Source organism: Amblyomma mixtum, chromosome 10 (genome assembly GCF_055824585.1).
Source record: "Amblyomma mixtum isolate Tamu chromosome 10, ASM5582458v1, whole genome shotgun sequence".
NCBI lineage: Eukaryota > Metazoa > Arthropoda > Arachnida > Ixodida > Ixodidae > Amblyomma > Amblyomma mixtum.
Genome location: NC_143021.1, coordinates 122,877,730 through 122,893,746, shown reverse-complemented (window position 1 = coordinate 122,893,746; position 16,017 = coordinate 122,877,730). Strand labels below are relative to the sequence as shown.

Genomic DNA, 16,017 nt, shown 5'->3' with positions numbered 1-16,017 from the left:
CCAGACCGACCGACTTACAGAGCATCGGAACAAAACATTTCTGGACATCGCAGGAGCATCAGCGCACAAAAGCCGGCGCCGTCGAGAAATTGATAGTTCATAGACCATCTAGAAATTGACAGTTGAACGCTTAAACAATTACCTACATAAATTTAAGATAATTTCCCCCCATCAGTTTGGTTTTCGGTCTGGCATCTCGACTAACTTAGCACTGATCTCTTTGACTGATTTTATCAAGCAAGGTATTGATAATGGCGAGTTTGTTGGTTCTGTCTTTTTTGATTTGACAAAAGCTTTTGATATGATTAATCACTCCATATTGCTTCAAAAACTCGAATTTTATGGTATTACAGGTCCCGTGTCGCGACTGCTGAAAAGCTATTTACAAAATCGTCAACAAATAATCAATATTGGTGGACTTAAGCTTTTCCCAAGCTAAAACTATTAACCAAGGTGTTCCTCAGGGCTCTATTTTAGGACCCTTACTATTCTTACTGTATATTAATGACCTTCCTAATTCTATTAGTCCAACTCACTGTGTCTTATATGCTGATGACACTACCGTGTCATTATCTAATACATCCATAGATGATCTAACTCTTGAATTGAATGCCGTTCTAAGTATTGTAGCCAAATGGTGCACTGATAATCAGTTGTTGATTAATACCTGTAAAACGAAATTCCTAGTGTTCAAAAGTAGCCAGAAAATTATTTCGTGTCCTCCTAAGTTAAACCTTTGTTCTTGTAATATTCCGGCTTCTGATAACACCAACTTCCTCGGCGTTATTCTTGATTCAACTCTTAAATTTTCCGTCCATATCGCTCATCAAAAAAAAAGATCTATGTTTGGCATCAGAGCTCTAATTAAGGCGCGTCCATATTTTCCATGCAACCTACTCCTATCTTTGTATTATGCCTTCATACATAGTCACATCACATATGAGATGGGAATGGGAATCACATGGGGAATACTGCCATCTATCGTCTCTGCAACACTTACAAAACCAGGCCATCCGCATTATTACCCGTAGCCCTTTCTCATCTAACGCTCGTTCTTTATTACAGGAGCACAGTATTTTACCAGTACACCATCTTTTCCAGTATCACCTTGCAATCATGTTCTTTAGATTACTACATGGCACCCTACATTTTCAGTTTGTAGACCCCAATCAGCTCATCAATCACAACCCTACCAGATTTGCAGCAAGAAACAATTTTCTACTCCCCAAAGTCCATATCAATTATGGTAAATCAACGTCGTCTTTTCAAGCCATTTAAATTTGGAACACATTGCCGCCCAGTCTAAAAACATCAATTTCCTTGCCTGAATTCAAAAACAAACTTAAAGTATTTTTATTGGAATGCTGATGTGTTATTCTCTTTTTGCTGATGTGTTATATTACCTGCGTTATTGTGATTTTTTACCTTGTTTTTGTGAAGTATTCATTTTATATTTTCTATATTTTGTATTTATCCGCTATGCTGTAACCATTTCTTGTACTAATGATTTATCGAGGGTCCCGGTGCAGTCTTTGACTTTGGGAGCCTCGTCTGTACATTTATGTTGTTTTGTATATTTTTTGGGACCAATAAAGCCTAACTTTCTTAAAGAGACGGGGACAGAGTATGCAGACAAGGACCAGCGCTGAACCTCCAACATTTCTGTATTCTGAACATTTCAACACTTATATGCATGGAGGAAGGAAAGCTAAGGAGAGGCCCTTCGTATTCCCAATGCATTGGCAAGAATGTGGCGGAAGTGACGTCAAAATTTAGGCTTAAAAAGTCGGGCCACTAGCAACGTTGTCGTTGTTGCTAAGAAAACTCGGGCCACTAGCAACGGCGTACGGCGTCGTTAGCGTCGTTGTTGCTAGGGGCCCGAGTGTTTCTCGGTGGCGGTGGACGGGCTTTCGGCACGGTGTGTTCGGCCTTGCGTGTTAAAGTCTACATGCCTGGCGTCGTGACGTTACGCACGCATCTAAGATTGCTTTTAAATGCAGCGAATAGCCGCTCATTTGATATTTTGTTCGTCAAACTTGGTCGTTACGGGGAGCGATCGATGCATTGAAACGAATCTCGCGAAAAGGTGGCACTCCGGAACCGCGCTTCGACACGCGAAGAAGCGTTGATTGTTTTGATCAGCGAACTTTCACACCTCACCAAACAGCGCCGAAACATGAAGCCGCTCTCGGCGATGCTGAGCTGCGTTTCGAAGGCCACACGGTGGGTGTACGGTAGCCCGAGGAGGATGGTGAGCTGAGCTATAAGCGGCGCTCAATGTCGTCTTTCTTCGCCTGGCGTCGGAAAAGGTTCACCGCACCTGTGCGCCGGTCTGTGTCTAGGTGCGTGTTTACGGGGAGGGAGGTGTAGGAGTGTAGAGGCGAGCGGCGCGGTTTTTTTTATACCCTTCTTTTACGAAGCACTTGCGAGCCACGCTCGATACCCGCCCCGTAGCTCGGTGGAGAAGGAAGATAGTGAGGAGAGCCGAGCCAACTTCCGGTTGCGGGGCGGCTTCACAAAAAGAGACGTCAGGGCCTCTCCTTAGTTCTTTCCTTCCTCCATGCTTATATGCATGCCGATCGAGCCGCGGTCATCGTATACGCGTGGGAAAATAGGCGAGTTCTATCTTGGAGAGGGCAATGGAGGTGGAGCTTACGCAGGCCTCCTCCAGACTACATATCAGTTCTGATCCTACCATCTCGCGCGTGATGTGATCTGTGGTTCGCTTGGTAACAGCAGTGGCTCAAACCCAGGTCAACACTCATTGCAAGTCAGACAGTGACTTGCCAGAAGACCTTCAAGATTTTATCCCTCCAGAAGAATGGCCTGAGGGTCGATTTGGTGCATGATGAAATGAACGGCGGCGCAACAATGGCCCTAACAAGAAAGGAGACACGACATGCGCACACTGCCAACAGTTTTATTGCGTGGAAAGAAGGCATATTTAACCATACAGCTAGGGCATGACACTGATCACATTATCACTCCGAACCCAACACGTGGAAAAAAAGCAGCAACATCAGGATAACAGACAAGAAACCTTTCACCCCTGCAGAAAAAACTAAGATTCTGATAACAGAAATTAGAGGAGCCATCTCGTAGCAAAAGCAGTGTCAAACAATAGTAGCAAAAGCAGAGCCAAACATGAGAAGCAAAAGCAGTCAGAAACCAAACACCGAAAATAAAAATAAAATGTAAGAACGGTAAAAAAACAAAACAAATGACAATCGTAAAAATGCCAGAGTCAAACGCATTCAGCAAAAGCAGTTAGAACCCGAAGAACAACAAAAAGGAAAAGACAAAAACAGTAACCAAATTAACAACCCGCCTAAACAAACAACCGACGGCCGCTAGAAATGCAGGTCTGAAAAGATGCACAGTACATGACGTCACAAATAACTATCAAAAAAGGACACTTCATTTTTACGGAGGGATACTGAAGACTCGCTAACACAATTGCTTGCCTTCTTAATAATAAAAGCCTCCTGATGTTGCTGCTTTTTTCCACTTGGTGGGCTCGGAGCGATAATGCGATAAGTGTCATGCCTGAGCTGTATGTTTAAATATTTATTTATTTATTTATTTATTTATTTATCATCATACCCACAGCGCCATTGGCTGGCATTACAGTGGGGGGGTAGAAGAAAAAGTACACAAATGCCACCGCGTGCAGGTGGTTACAAAAAAAAAAAGATAACAATGAGATAGAAAGAACACGGAATTATTATACACAAAAAAATGTCACAGCATGGAAGAAAATGAATCATTTGATAATATGGACACTACTTCCTCAGGCAGCTTGTTCCATTCCGAAACCGTTTTGGGGAAAAAAGACATGCCACCTTTTCATGTAATAAACAGTTGGTGGTGTTGCGCGTGTGGTGTCCCATTTCTTGTTAGTGTCCTTGTTGCGCCACCATTCACTTCATCTTATCCCTCACGCGCATTTTTTACGTTGATGACTATTAACTTTGTCTTTCAAGCATCTCCCGGTCTAACCAACATACATTTTTGCGAAACTGAAGGCAGTTTGGTAAACTACGCCTTCTACGCATTCAGCGAAAGGCCGCCTCTGCTTCTTGCCGCAGTCACGTTGCTGGGTTGCCTCCAGATCAGTCATTATGCAGAGCTTTGGCAGCCTGTTAGGGGCAGCAAAAACTACCTTCAAGTCGCAGCGCTGGGCCACCTCGTTCGTGTTGTGTGACAGTGTGTGAATATAAGGTGTAGCAGCTACCTTCTGCCTACACTGTGCGTAGGCGTCACACGTAGGCACCTCAGTGCGCATCTTCTTGAGGAACCCCTCAGCGACTGATGCAACCAAATAATGAGGGTATCCGGAACTCGGCAGTTTTTCGGATTGATGGTCAAACTTTTCTGAGACAAGGTGTGGGCAAGTTTTGCTGAGAGTGTTCTTGAAGCAAGTGGCAATAGCTCCTTTAACGAGCTTGGAGTCATCATCATCATTATCATCATCAGTCTTACTACACCCACTGCAGGGCAAATGCCTCTCCCCTGTCTCTCATTAACCCTGCCCTTCGCCAGTTGCGGCCACCGTATTCCCGCAAAATTCTTAATCTCATCCGCCCACCTATCTTTTTGCCGCCCCCTGCTACGCTTGCCTTCTCTTGGAATCCACTCAGTTACCCTGCCTTCGAATTATATAGCCTGCCCAAGCCCATTTCTTCCTCTTGACTTCGACAACGATGTCATTAATCTGCGTTTGTTCCCTCACTCACTCTGCCCGTCTCCGGTTCCTTAATGTTGCACCTATAATTTTTCTTTCCATATCTCAGTGCGTTGTCCTTGACTTAAGCTGAACCCTCTTTCTTAGCCTCCATTTTTCTGCCCCATAGGTGAGTACCGGTAAGATGCAGGTGTTGTATGCTTTAATCTTGAGGGATATGGGTAAACTGCCATTCATAATCTGAGATAACCTCTCATATGCGCTCAATCCCATTCTTATTCTTCTACTTATTTTCCTTTCATGATCCGTATCATCGGTCGCAATGTGCCCTAAGTAGACATATTCTCTTACTACTTCCAGCACCTCGCTTCCATATGCGACCTGCTGTTCGCTTGCTAGACTGCTGACCATTAGTTTGCTTTTGTGCATGTTAATCTCTAGCCCGCAAGGCGGAAATTTCGGCGAGTTAGTAAGTATTCATGATTCTGTTCACAGCGCAACAAGAACGGGAAAGACGAAGAGCGCTTTTTTGTGTCACTCTTTCGTCTTTCCCGTTCTTGTTGCGCTGTGAGCACAATCATGAATTTTTAGCCCGACCGTTTTGCTTTACCTGTCTAACTCCCTTGTCATGCTTTGCAGTTCATGTCCTGAGTGACTTAGCAATGCAATGTCATCAGCGCATCGCAGATTACTTAGGTATTCTCCATTGGCTCATATGTTCATCAGCTGTTGCCTTTTCAGGCACCGGTATACCTCCTGTAAACAGGCAGTGAATAGCACTGGCGGGGTCGTGCCTCCCTGCCGGCCACCTTTCCTTATTAGAATTCTATTGCTGTCTGTATGGAGAAATCGTTATGAATTGTCTCCAATATTTTCACATAACGCTCTTCTACACCCTGATTCTGCAATGCCTGCATGACTGCTGAGGTTTCTACTGAGTCGCATGCTTTCTCGTGATCATTGAAGGCACTTAGAGGGGCTGGTTTTATTCTGAGAATTCCTATATCACCTGTCTGATACTGTGAATACGGTCTATTGCGTATTTCCTTTACGAAAGCCAGGCTGATCATTTAGCTGATTGATTGCCGCCGCGGTTGCTCAGCGGCTATGGTGCTCGGCTGCTGACCCAAAAGACGCGGGTTCGATCCCGGCCGCGGCGGCTAGAATTTCTTTGGAGGAGAAATTCTAGAGGCCCGTGTACTGTGCGATGTCAGTGCACGTTAAAGAACCCCAGGTGGTCGAAATTTCCGGAGCCCTTCACTACGGCGTCTCTCATAGCCTGAGTCGCTTTGGGACGTTAAACCCCATAAACCAAACCAAACCATTTAGCTGATTGAAGGCTAAGGTTGTTTTGACTCTATTAGTGATTACCTTAGTAAATACCTTGTAGGCAAGTGACAGTAAGCTGATCGGTCTGTAATTCTTCAAGTCCTTCATGTCTCCTTTCTTATGAATTAATATATGTTTGCGTTCTTCCAAGCTTCTTGCAGGACTGCACAGGGCATTGCGTACAAAAGGTGGCTAGTTTTCCTAGCAGAATCTCTCCTCCGTCCTTCAGCAAATCCGCTGTTACATGTTTCTCACCAGCTGCCTTCCCACTTTGTACTGCAGCTAAAGCTTTCTTTACTTCCTCCTTCGTTACTAGCGGGGTGTTCCATTGCTGTGCTCTACTACCTCTCTCGTTAGCATTCTGATTACATTCGCTACTGTAAATATTTGTGTAGAACACTTCAGATACTTTATTTATCCTTTCCATACTGTTAAAGATATTGCCCGCTTTGTCTCTTAGCGCACACATCTCGTTTTTACGTAGGCCTAATTTTCTCTCCACCGCTTTTAGTCTACCTTCGTCCTTCAAGGCATGCTCAATTTTCTCGATCCTAAACTCTCTTATTTCTATACGTTGCGCTTACTACTTAACTTTGGTAGCCGTGCTAGTTCTTTTCGGTCTCTGTAGTTAGACGCCCTCATGGTTTTCCATTGCTTAATTAGGTCTTTGGGCTACTGAGATTGCTTGCCGGTATCCTGTCCAACCATACTACCGCCCACTTTTACGGCGCACTCCGTAACGATAGTTCTGAGATTATTGTTGATTGTTTCAAGATTACGTTCCCCTTCCTCAGTTAAAGTTGCTGTCCCCAGCCCCTCCCGCCTTGGGAATCACTCCACCGCATTCAAACGGTCCGGCTATGAGGAAACTTCAGTGACTGCACCAAGGCCCACCATAGATAATAATGGGGTCCTACATTTTCAAGACGCGAGACTTTCAGTCTTTCTTGCAGCATATAAATACGTGAGAAAGACGGACTGTGCTGCGCGACTGTCTTGGCCGCTGGCACGGCCCAAGGAGAGGGGAGAGGGTGGTATAACACTACAAAGCTACCACAGAACAACCTAACGCCATTGCTTGTATGGGAACAAGGCAAAATTGTTCACCTATATGCATCTTCCTAGAGTTCTCTTAAGTTTCAATTTTCTGATCCACTGAGGACATAAAATTTCATGCAGTCCCAAAAATATTTTTCCTCCAATCACTATCAGTATATCGCTCGAAGAGGTTATGATGAGGATCATCCGACAGGATGGTTCGACAGGATACCAGCAAGCTATCTCAGGAGACTAAAGATCTGATTAAGAAACGCCAAAGCATGAGGACGTCTAACTCCACAGACAGGATAGAACTAGCAGAGCTATCGAAGTTAATAAATAAGCGCAAGGTAGCCGACATAAGAAAGTTTAACATGGAGCAAATCGAGCATGCTCTAAGGAACGCAGGTAGCCTAAAATCAGTGGGCAGAAATCTGGGCATAGGTAAAAACCAGATGTATGCGCTAAAAAAAAAACAGGGCAATGTCATCAGCAATATGGATAAGATAGTTGACTTAGCCGAAGAGCTCTACACAAATCTATACTGTAGCGAATGTAATCATCAAATTACTGAGGGAGGCAGTCGAGCACAGCAATGGCACATCTAACCAGTAACGAAGGATGAATTAAGAAAAGCCTTAGGAGCAATGCAAAGAGGGAAAGCAGCTGGTGAGGATCAGGTAACAGCAGATTTGTTGAAGGACGGAGGAGAGATTGTGCTACAAAAACTAGCCACCCTGTATACGCAATGCCTTGTGATCTCGAAAGTACCAGAAGCTTGGGAGAACGCTAACATTATCTTAATTCATAAGAAAGGAGACGTCAAGGACTTGATGAATTACAGACGGATCCGCTTATTGTCCGTTGCCTACAAGGTATTTACTAAGGTAATAGCTAATAGAGTCAGGACAACATTGGACTTTAGTCAACCAAATGATCAGGCAGGCTTTCGTAAAGTATACTCGACAATATATCACATTCACACTATCAATCAGGTGATAGAGAAACGAACAGAATATAACCAACCCCTATATATAGCCTTCATCGATTACGAGAAAGCGTTTGACACAGTGGAAACCTCAGTTCTCATGCAGGCATTGCGGAATTAGGGTGTGGAAGAGTGTTATGCGAAAATATTGGAAGATATTTATAACGATTGCACAGCTACTATAGTTCTCCATAAAGTAAGCAATAAAATTCCAATACGGAACGGTGTCAGGCAGGGAGACACGATCTCGCCAATGCTCTTCACTGCCTGCTTACAGGAGGTATTCCGGGGACTGGAATGGGAACAGTTGGGGATAAGAGTTAATGGAGAATACCTGAGCAATTTACGATTCGCTGATGACATTGCTTTGCTAAGCCACTCAGGACAAGAACTGCAAAAGATGATCAATCAGTTGGACAGGCTGAGCAGAACGGTTGGGCTAAGAATTAACATGCAGAAAACCAATGTAATGTTCAACAGCCTAGCAACGAAACAGCAGTTCGCAGTTGGTAGCGAGGTGCTGGAAGTAGTAAGAGAATATGTCTACTTAGAGCAGGTAGTGACCGCAGATCCGGATCATGAGAGGGAAATAACTAGAAGAATAAGAATGGGGTGGAGCGCATATGGCAGGTTCTCTCAGATCATGAATGGTAGCTTAAGAATATCCCTGAAGAGAAAAGTATACAACAGCTGTATCCTACCAGTACTCACCTATGGGGCAGAAACGTGGAGGCTAACCAAGAGGGTTCAGCTTAAGTTCAGAACAACGCAGCGAGCTATGGAAAGGAAAATGATAGGTGTAACGTTAAGAGATCGGAAGAGGGCGGAGTGGGTGAGGGAACAAACGCGGGTTAATGACATCTTGGTTGAAATCAAGAGGAACAAATGGGCTTGGGCAGTGCATGTGATGCAAAGGCAAGATAACCGTTGGTCCTTAAGGGTAACGGAGTGGATTCCAAGAGAAAGCAAACGTAGCAGGGGATGGCAGAAAGTTAGGTGGGCGGATCAGATTAAGAAGTTTGCGGGGATACAGTGGCGGCAACTGACAAAGGACAGTGTTAATTGGAGAGACATGGGAGAGGCCTTCGCCCTGCAGTGGGTGTGCACAGTGTTATGATGATGATCCGACAGGACACGACCCGTTTACTGTAGAACACGAGGAGGAAAAACTATTTCCTCAAAATCACATGCACATGGGTCCGGGCTAAATGGCCATCAGTCCTCGACTGATGGCTACCTGGGCAACACGCTCCACGGCTCGAGTCTGAGCTGGCCAACATGGCCTCTCACTGCTCAAGAGATGGATCTTGCAGCACAGCCGCAGTGGGTGGCTCTTGCATTCCCACAAAATATGATCACATGTCGCCGGATCCCTACACCATTTACACTCCGGCTTTACCTCCTGCGGATATACTTTGCTGCGTACATATAGAACAAACGTGGGTTAATGACATCCTAGTCGAAATCAAGAGCAAGAAATGGACTTGGGCAGGGCATGTAATGCGAAGGCTAGATAACCGCGGGTCGTTAAGAGTGACGGAATGGATTCAAAGAGAAGGGAAGCGTAACAGGAGGGCGGCAGATGGTTAGGTGGGTGGATGAGATTAAGAAGTTTGCGGGGATACGGTGGCCGCAGCTGGCGAATGACAGGGTTAATTGGAGAGACAGGGAAGAGGCCTTTGCCCTGCATGGGGCGTAGTCAGGCTTATGACGATGATAAGGACTTAGGAAAGATCTCGTCTTCCCCAAGCACACTCCTGCTCTTTGACCAGTGTCTTATCCGGCGGTGGGAAAACCCTCCGGCTCAACTTATAGTTATTTGTGATGTCTTCGAAGGGCCCCAGCCCTTCTCTCGTGAACCCTACCGGAAAAGACGACTCATCTGCTTGGTTGACGAAACCTCGGGGTTCTCCGTGAGCCCCCTCGTTCGCTGTGTTTCCGAAGTGCACCGGTATTCATACCGCCTTAAACTCCCTCATACCTCCAGGTCTGACGCGGCTCAAAAGCCGAGATGCGGCAGCCGATATCCTGCCCCTCGTGAAATTGGACATGGCCGTTTTGGGAGTCCAGGTCAGCCGTTGTGCTAACTATAGCTATGGCGATTGCCGTCTCCTCCGCCGTCTCTAAGGACCTGGTTCTGGCTGTCCCGGAAGCGGTCAAGTGTCCCCGGGCGTCCACTGTCATTATCGCAGATGCTTGCCTGTCTCCACACGCATTAGCGTCAACGTAGGCCACTCCTTCCTATTTGGCATAGATTGCTTAGAGCGCTTTCACCTTCGCCTTTCTGATATTGGCATTTACCACTCGTCGCACCGCTTGGTTAATCTTGTGACGTCGACACCAAAAATGACTCCGCGATCACAGCTATAGGTGATGCTAAAAATTTTTTATAAGATGCAATTGTAACCATAAGCCATTTCCTTAAGACCAAACAGAAAGTAAACTCTAATGCCATGTAAAGTCTCATCTACAATACACGTTCAGCCATTTACCATTTTCGGGTGTACGGATGGCACTTGCAGCGGATTAGTGAAGCAGACGGCTGCTTAGTTCACTTACCTGACATACACCTTTTCCGTCAGTTTTTGTGCATATCACTTGGGCCCTACTGAACACGTCCAGGTCGGTCCACGAGTCAAAGCTGCTGGTGCAGTTCTTAAAAGGCAGTATCTTTGTCTGAATGTACCGAAGCGCAGGACTCCACGTACCATCTGCAATGAGTGGGCATAGAATTCATATTGTAAAGTAAAATGTACGAGGTCTGTTAGAAAAGTATCCGACCTTTGGCCGAAGAAAAAAAACTGGCATAACTGGAGCGTTGGAAACCTAATCACCTTCAAAGTAGCCTCCTTGGGACTCCACACACTTCTCCCAGCGGTGCTGCCATTGTTGTAAGTATTCCGAAAAGGCCTCTTTCGGAATGGAGTTTATCTCAGCTGTCGTTGCAGCCATAATGTCCTCTCTTGTCTGAAATCGCGCTTCTTTCAATGTTCTCTTCACTTTGAGAAACAGCCAGAAGTTGCAGGGGGCCATATCATGAGATTTAGGAGTCTGTTGAACTACAGTAGTCTGGTTTTTCGCCTAAAAAGTCTGAGTCAAGTGCGAGGAATGTGCAGGAGCATTGTCGTGATGGATGCGCCAATTTCCTGTTGACCTCAACTCCGGTCTCTTGCGCCGCACAGCACCACGTAGGCGACGGAGGATGCCCCTATAGTACTCTTTGGTCATTGTTTGACTCTGTAGGGTGCGTACTCGTGGTGTGCCACACAGAGGGAGTCAAAGAAAGCTGTCAGCATCCCTTTGACATTGCCACGAACTTGGCGGGCGTTCTTTTGTCTCGGTGACATGAAATGCTTCCACTGTGACGACTGGGATTTGGTTTCTGGGTCGTACCCGTACACTCAAGACTCGTCACCAGTGATTAAGGTGTTTATGAAGTCGGGGTCACTGTTTGTGGAATCTAGCATGTTCTGCGAGACTTCAACACGCAGCTGCCTTTGCTCCGCCGTGAGCAGCTTCGGAACGAATTTCACCGCAACTCTCTCCATGGCCAAATCTTCGGGAATATTGGAATGTGCAGAAAAATTGCTGACGTCCACCTCTTCCACAGTTTCTCGGATAGTCACACGATGGTCCCGCATCACCACAGCGTTCACTTCGGCAATGACGTGGTCATTTCGGCATGTTGATGGCCGACCGGAGCGTGGCTCGCTCTCCGCCGATGTGCGGCCATCTTTAAATCAATTGAACCACTGTTTAATTTGTGTGCTGCTCATATCATCTTCACCGAAAGCCGGTCTGAATATTCCGGACAGTTTCCACTCGGTTGTCATCAGGTTTCTGGCAAAATTTGATGTAGTAGCGCTTCTCCTGTCGCTCCGCCATTTTCCTTTTAATAAAAAACCGACGAGAGCACTGCGCACTGCCTCACTCAAACGCTGCGTCCCAGTGACTGACGCTATCGGCAGGCCGGAAAATATTCGTACATGCGCACGAAGGTTCAACGTCGGCTGGTGCAAGCGCGCTTCTTTCATATCTATCAGGTGTTCGCAAAAAAAAAAAAAAATAATTCGGATACTTTTCTAACAGACCTCGTAAATTTGGAGACATCTTGAGCTTCGTTGTCGAATCAACTCCATAATTCGCACATGTAATAAGATATCTAGCTAAAAGGAAAGCGATATTTCGGCGGGAAAGAAGGACTTTGTAGTCGCAAAAATGCGAAAAATAGACGCTGCAAACATTTCAAATCTGAATGACTTTTACTTCGTTGCTGACGGAGAAAGCAGGTGTCAGGAAAAAGCCGCCTAAGTCCAGAATCACGAAGCTAGGCCCTTAGAGTGCGTGCCCTCTGAGGAAATGATATGAAATTCTTAAAAAAAATTGCAAAATAGAGATTTTATTCTCTTCGACAGGAGAGAAGCAACCGCAATAGGCAGGCCTTCATCACCGTGCCTCGTATACCAGAAAACTCACGCGAGGAGAGTTTAGTACATAGACCTTTTACAACGACAGCTTTATGTCGTTGTTTAAGCGATTTAGTAGAACCAATTTAAGGTGTGCAACGGCAGCTGTGTAAAGCGTTACGTGGAACGCGACGCACGTAAATCGTTAGTTGGTCAATATTGCCACGTACCCCAAAGGCGGATTAAGGTGTCTTATGATCCGGGGAGCCAGTTATGCGCCTTTCCTTTTTTTCAGAACTAATGAAGCCTAAAGCCTGCCTTGGAACGGATAGAAGGAAAGGGGCACAGCTGTCTTAACTGGTAGGCATACACTTCCGCCATCTCACAGCGCGATTGTTATGTTCATTCACCAAGTGAGACAGTCATGCGCCTTTCCTTTCCTTAAAACCAACGAAGTGTGTGTACTACGAAAACCACAACACTGGGAACTAGATTATTTGCTTCGTGCAAGAGTGCTGTACAGTCCGTGAAGCGTCCCGAGAACGTGATCAAACCGAAGATCACAATCGGAAAAAGGCCAAGCATGCACGTGAGGGCATAGACACCTAAAGGGGCCTAGCAGGCTGCCAACCAGGCGGCCGCCTGTGAAACATCAAAATGGGCCTCTCACTACAGGCCTCTAGAGCGACCGCTTACGGCAGTCTGCTTTCGCTGATTAATTCGCTCAGCCGGTACGTTTTGATGTAATCATTTTTGTTGTTCGACCCACCGTAGCTCCTCTTCTTCATTGTGTGCTCTTATGCGTGGTATCAAGGAAAGAAAAGCTTCTACTTGAGTTGAAGTACTCAGTGCGCCAGTAGGCGCCTCTTATGAAGCACGGCTTTGAGTGTGGAAACATGGAGGGCTGGAACAGGGAAGATAGCGACGTGCAAGTGATTACAAAGCTAAAAAATAATTCTACTAGGCTTCTACTAGGCAACATTTGCGCCCCGCCGTTGAAACTATGTATCTCACTGAAAAAGTCAGAACTACACGCGAGATCATTTCTAAAGCAGATCGTCTGTTATTTCTCAGAAGTTTTTAAAACCAATAATTAGAGCCGGTGTAGTCGTTAAGAGCAGGTGTAAGCACGAAATAAACGGCATTAAAGGCTCGACGCCCCTTCGGCGACCAATCGGTGGTGGCAGCCTTGTATACCTGCATAGTTACCAGAGCCGCTTGCTCATAAAAGCGCTACGCGCTTAGTTCACAAGACTTGATTGGAAGTTCTGTTTACAATTCGAGACTTACTTTCTGCGGTACGTCCCCATCCTGCAGCAAATGCCTTTTTGTTGGTAAGGCGAAGTTGCCGCATCGGTAAGCACACTGGTTTCACAAACTTGTCAAATCGAATTGGTTGAGATAGCTGGAAATGAGGGTTTGAAAAGGAAAAAAAAACGAGGCATGACGTTGAGGTTTCAACGGGCTATAAAGGCAACCCATCTAGTTGCCCATCTAGTTAAGAGAACTTAAAGAATGAAATATATCGAACGTGTCTTTAGGCTCTCGTTCCGGTAATAATATTGCACAGTCAAGCAGATAAAATGTGTTTGATATAAGGCCGTTTTTTGGTTGGAAAAAGCAAAGGGTGAACAAATGAACAATCTTGGCAATAAAAACCTCTCAGAACGGTTAACGCATGCTACGCGAATTTCAGCGACAGCACAGTATGACAATATGGCGAAATGGAATCTCCGCGAACATCCTAGTGAGGGCCCTCGTTGCTCAATCTACACTGTGCTACCCTCTGACGAATCTCTGCAGCTTTGTTTTTGCGTCTCGATTGCCGCGGCACGTAGTGCTGAGTCCTGGCGTCATGTCGTTTTTCCACGGCGTAGTGAGAAAGAGGTTGGGTCTTATCTTCGCACGATCTTTCTTCGGGCCTCGGCTGAGCTACGAGCAGGCTTTAAGAGGATGCTCGGCTTCCAGTCGCAATCGCGGGATTTCCACGAAGGTTATGAGTCCCCTGGACGCCGTATCCCCACGGAGACTGAGGATGTCTGTCTCTCAAGGGATCATTAGTGAAAAGCTCATTACATGTATTTCGGGCACGTTATGCCATCGCATCGAAGTGGCTGCAAGGAAGAAGAAAAGGATTGTACGAACCTGCCGTCGACGAATCATGCGCATCGTGTGGAAAAGGATGCTTCCCACGATTAGGAGGAAACAAATGCTGCCATCATGACAGCTAAGCTCGCCAACCCTAGCCAAACAAACACACCCAGACGCGCGCGCGCACGCATGCTCACGCACGCGACATTCCTCTTACATCCGAAAGGAGCCAACTGTCCTCGAGACAAAAGAAAGCAGTAGTGATATTTAATATCGTAAAATTATATTTTTTATAGGCAAAATATGATAAGATATTGGTTTTCCGGTTTTTCAACACTAGCAATATATATATATATATATATATAGTATCAGCAGGTCTTGTCGTTCAATGGGCCAGGAATACTTGTAGAAGAAGGGGTCACAACTTTGCAATTATCTTCATTTAATACCGACAGTTTCGAACGGAGGACCGTCCTTTCGGAGGACCGTCCTTTACGGTCCTCCGTTCGAAACTGTCGGTATTAAATGAAGATAATTGCAAAGCTGTGACCCCTTCTATATATATATATATATATATATATATATATTGTTACGTAGTTGCGAGGACGGGAACGCGTTTATTTACAAGTCGGGATCGGGGACGTCACTGGACGGTCAGCGTCAGGCGGGCTCCACCACGGTCTCGCGCACAACGTGTTCGTCCTCTTCTTTCCACTGAACTGCAGTGCGGCAGCGCCGTAGCGCGGCGTAACATTTCACCCGGGGCAGTCGAAGCTCGTCCTCGAGCGTGTTAGTCAGCGTTGTGATTGCAGCGTTTAAGACGGGCTACGTGCACCACCTGGACCTTGCGAGAGCGGCGATTGCCTGGAGTGACTTTGGCGATTGTGTAGTTAACGTCACTGAGACGATCCAGCACAACAAAAGGGCCGCAGTACTTTGCGAGGAATTTCTGGTAGAGGCCCCGTCGACGCAGTGGCGTCCAGAGCCAAACGTAGTCACCGGGCTCATACGTCACCGCAATATCTCCACTGTCGTAACGGCTCTTGGTGCGAACTTGTGCACTGAGTGTTCGGAGGCGAGCTAGGCGTCGAGCTTCCTCCGCACGGCAAAGATTCTGTGATATGGACGGATCACGGTGTTCATAAAAGAGAAGAATCGTGTCCAGAAAGGTGCGCGGTATGCGCGCGTACAGCAGAAAGAACGGGGAGTATCCAGTGACGTCGTGTGTTCCAGTGTTGTACGCGTATGTTACAAAAGGTAGCACGGTGTCCCAGTTCTTGTGGTCGGCCGCTACATACATGGGCAACGTGTTCATGAGGGTGCGGTTCATACGCTCCGTCAGGCCATTCGTTTGCGGATGATAGGGCGTCGAATGACGATAATCACAATTGCAGAGCCGTAGGAGTTGTTCCAAACCATCGGCAATGAACTGGCGCCCACGGTCGCTGATTATAACACGAGAAGCTCCGTGGCGAAGGATC

At 46.2% G+C, this 16,017-nt stretch overlaps 1 protein-coding gene across 1 annotated transcript in view; it reads right to left on the bottom strand.

Moving 5' to 3' along the window:
• Window positions 1–16,017, bottom strand: part of LOC149326828 (uncharacterized) — a 135,525-nt gene that overhangs the window by 2,018 nt on the left and 117,490 nt on the right. The window contains exons 6-7 of the mRNA XM_089564691.1: window positions 13,736–13,850; window positions 10,599–10,750 (exon numbers count right to left, since the gene is read on the bottom strand). Coding sequence (XP_089420817.1) covers window positions 10,599–10,750; window positions 13,736–13,850 — 267 coding nt within the window. The remainder of the gene's footprint in view (window positions 1–10,598; window positions 10,751–13,735; window positions 13,851–16,017) is intronic.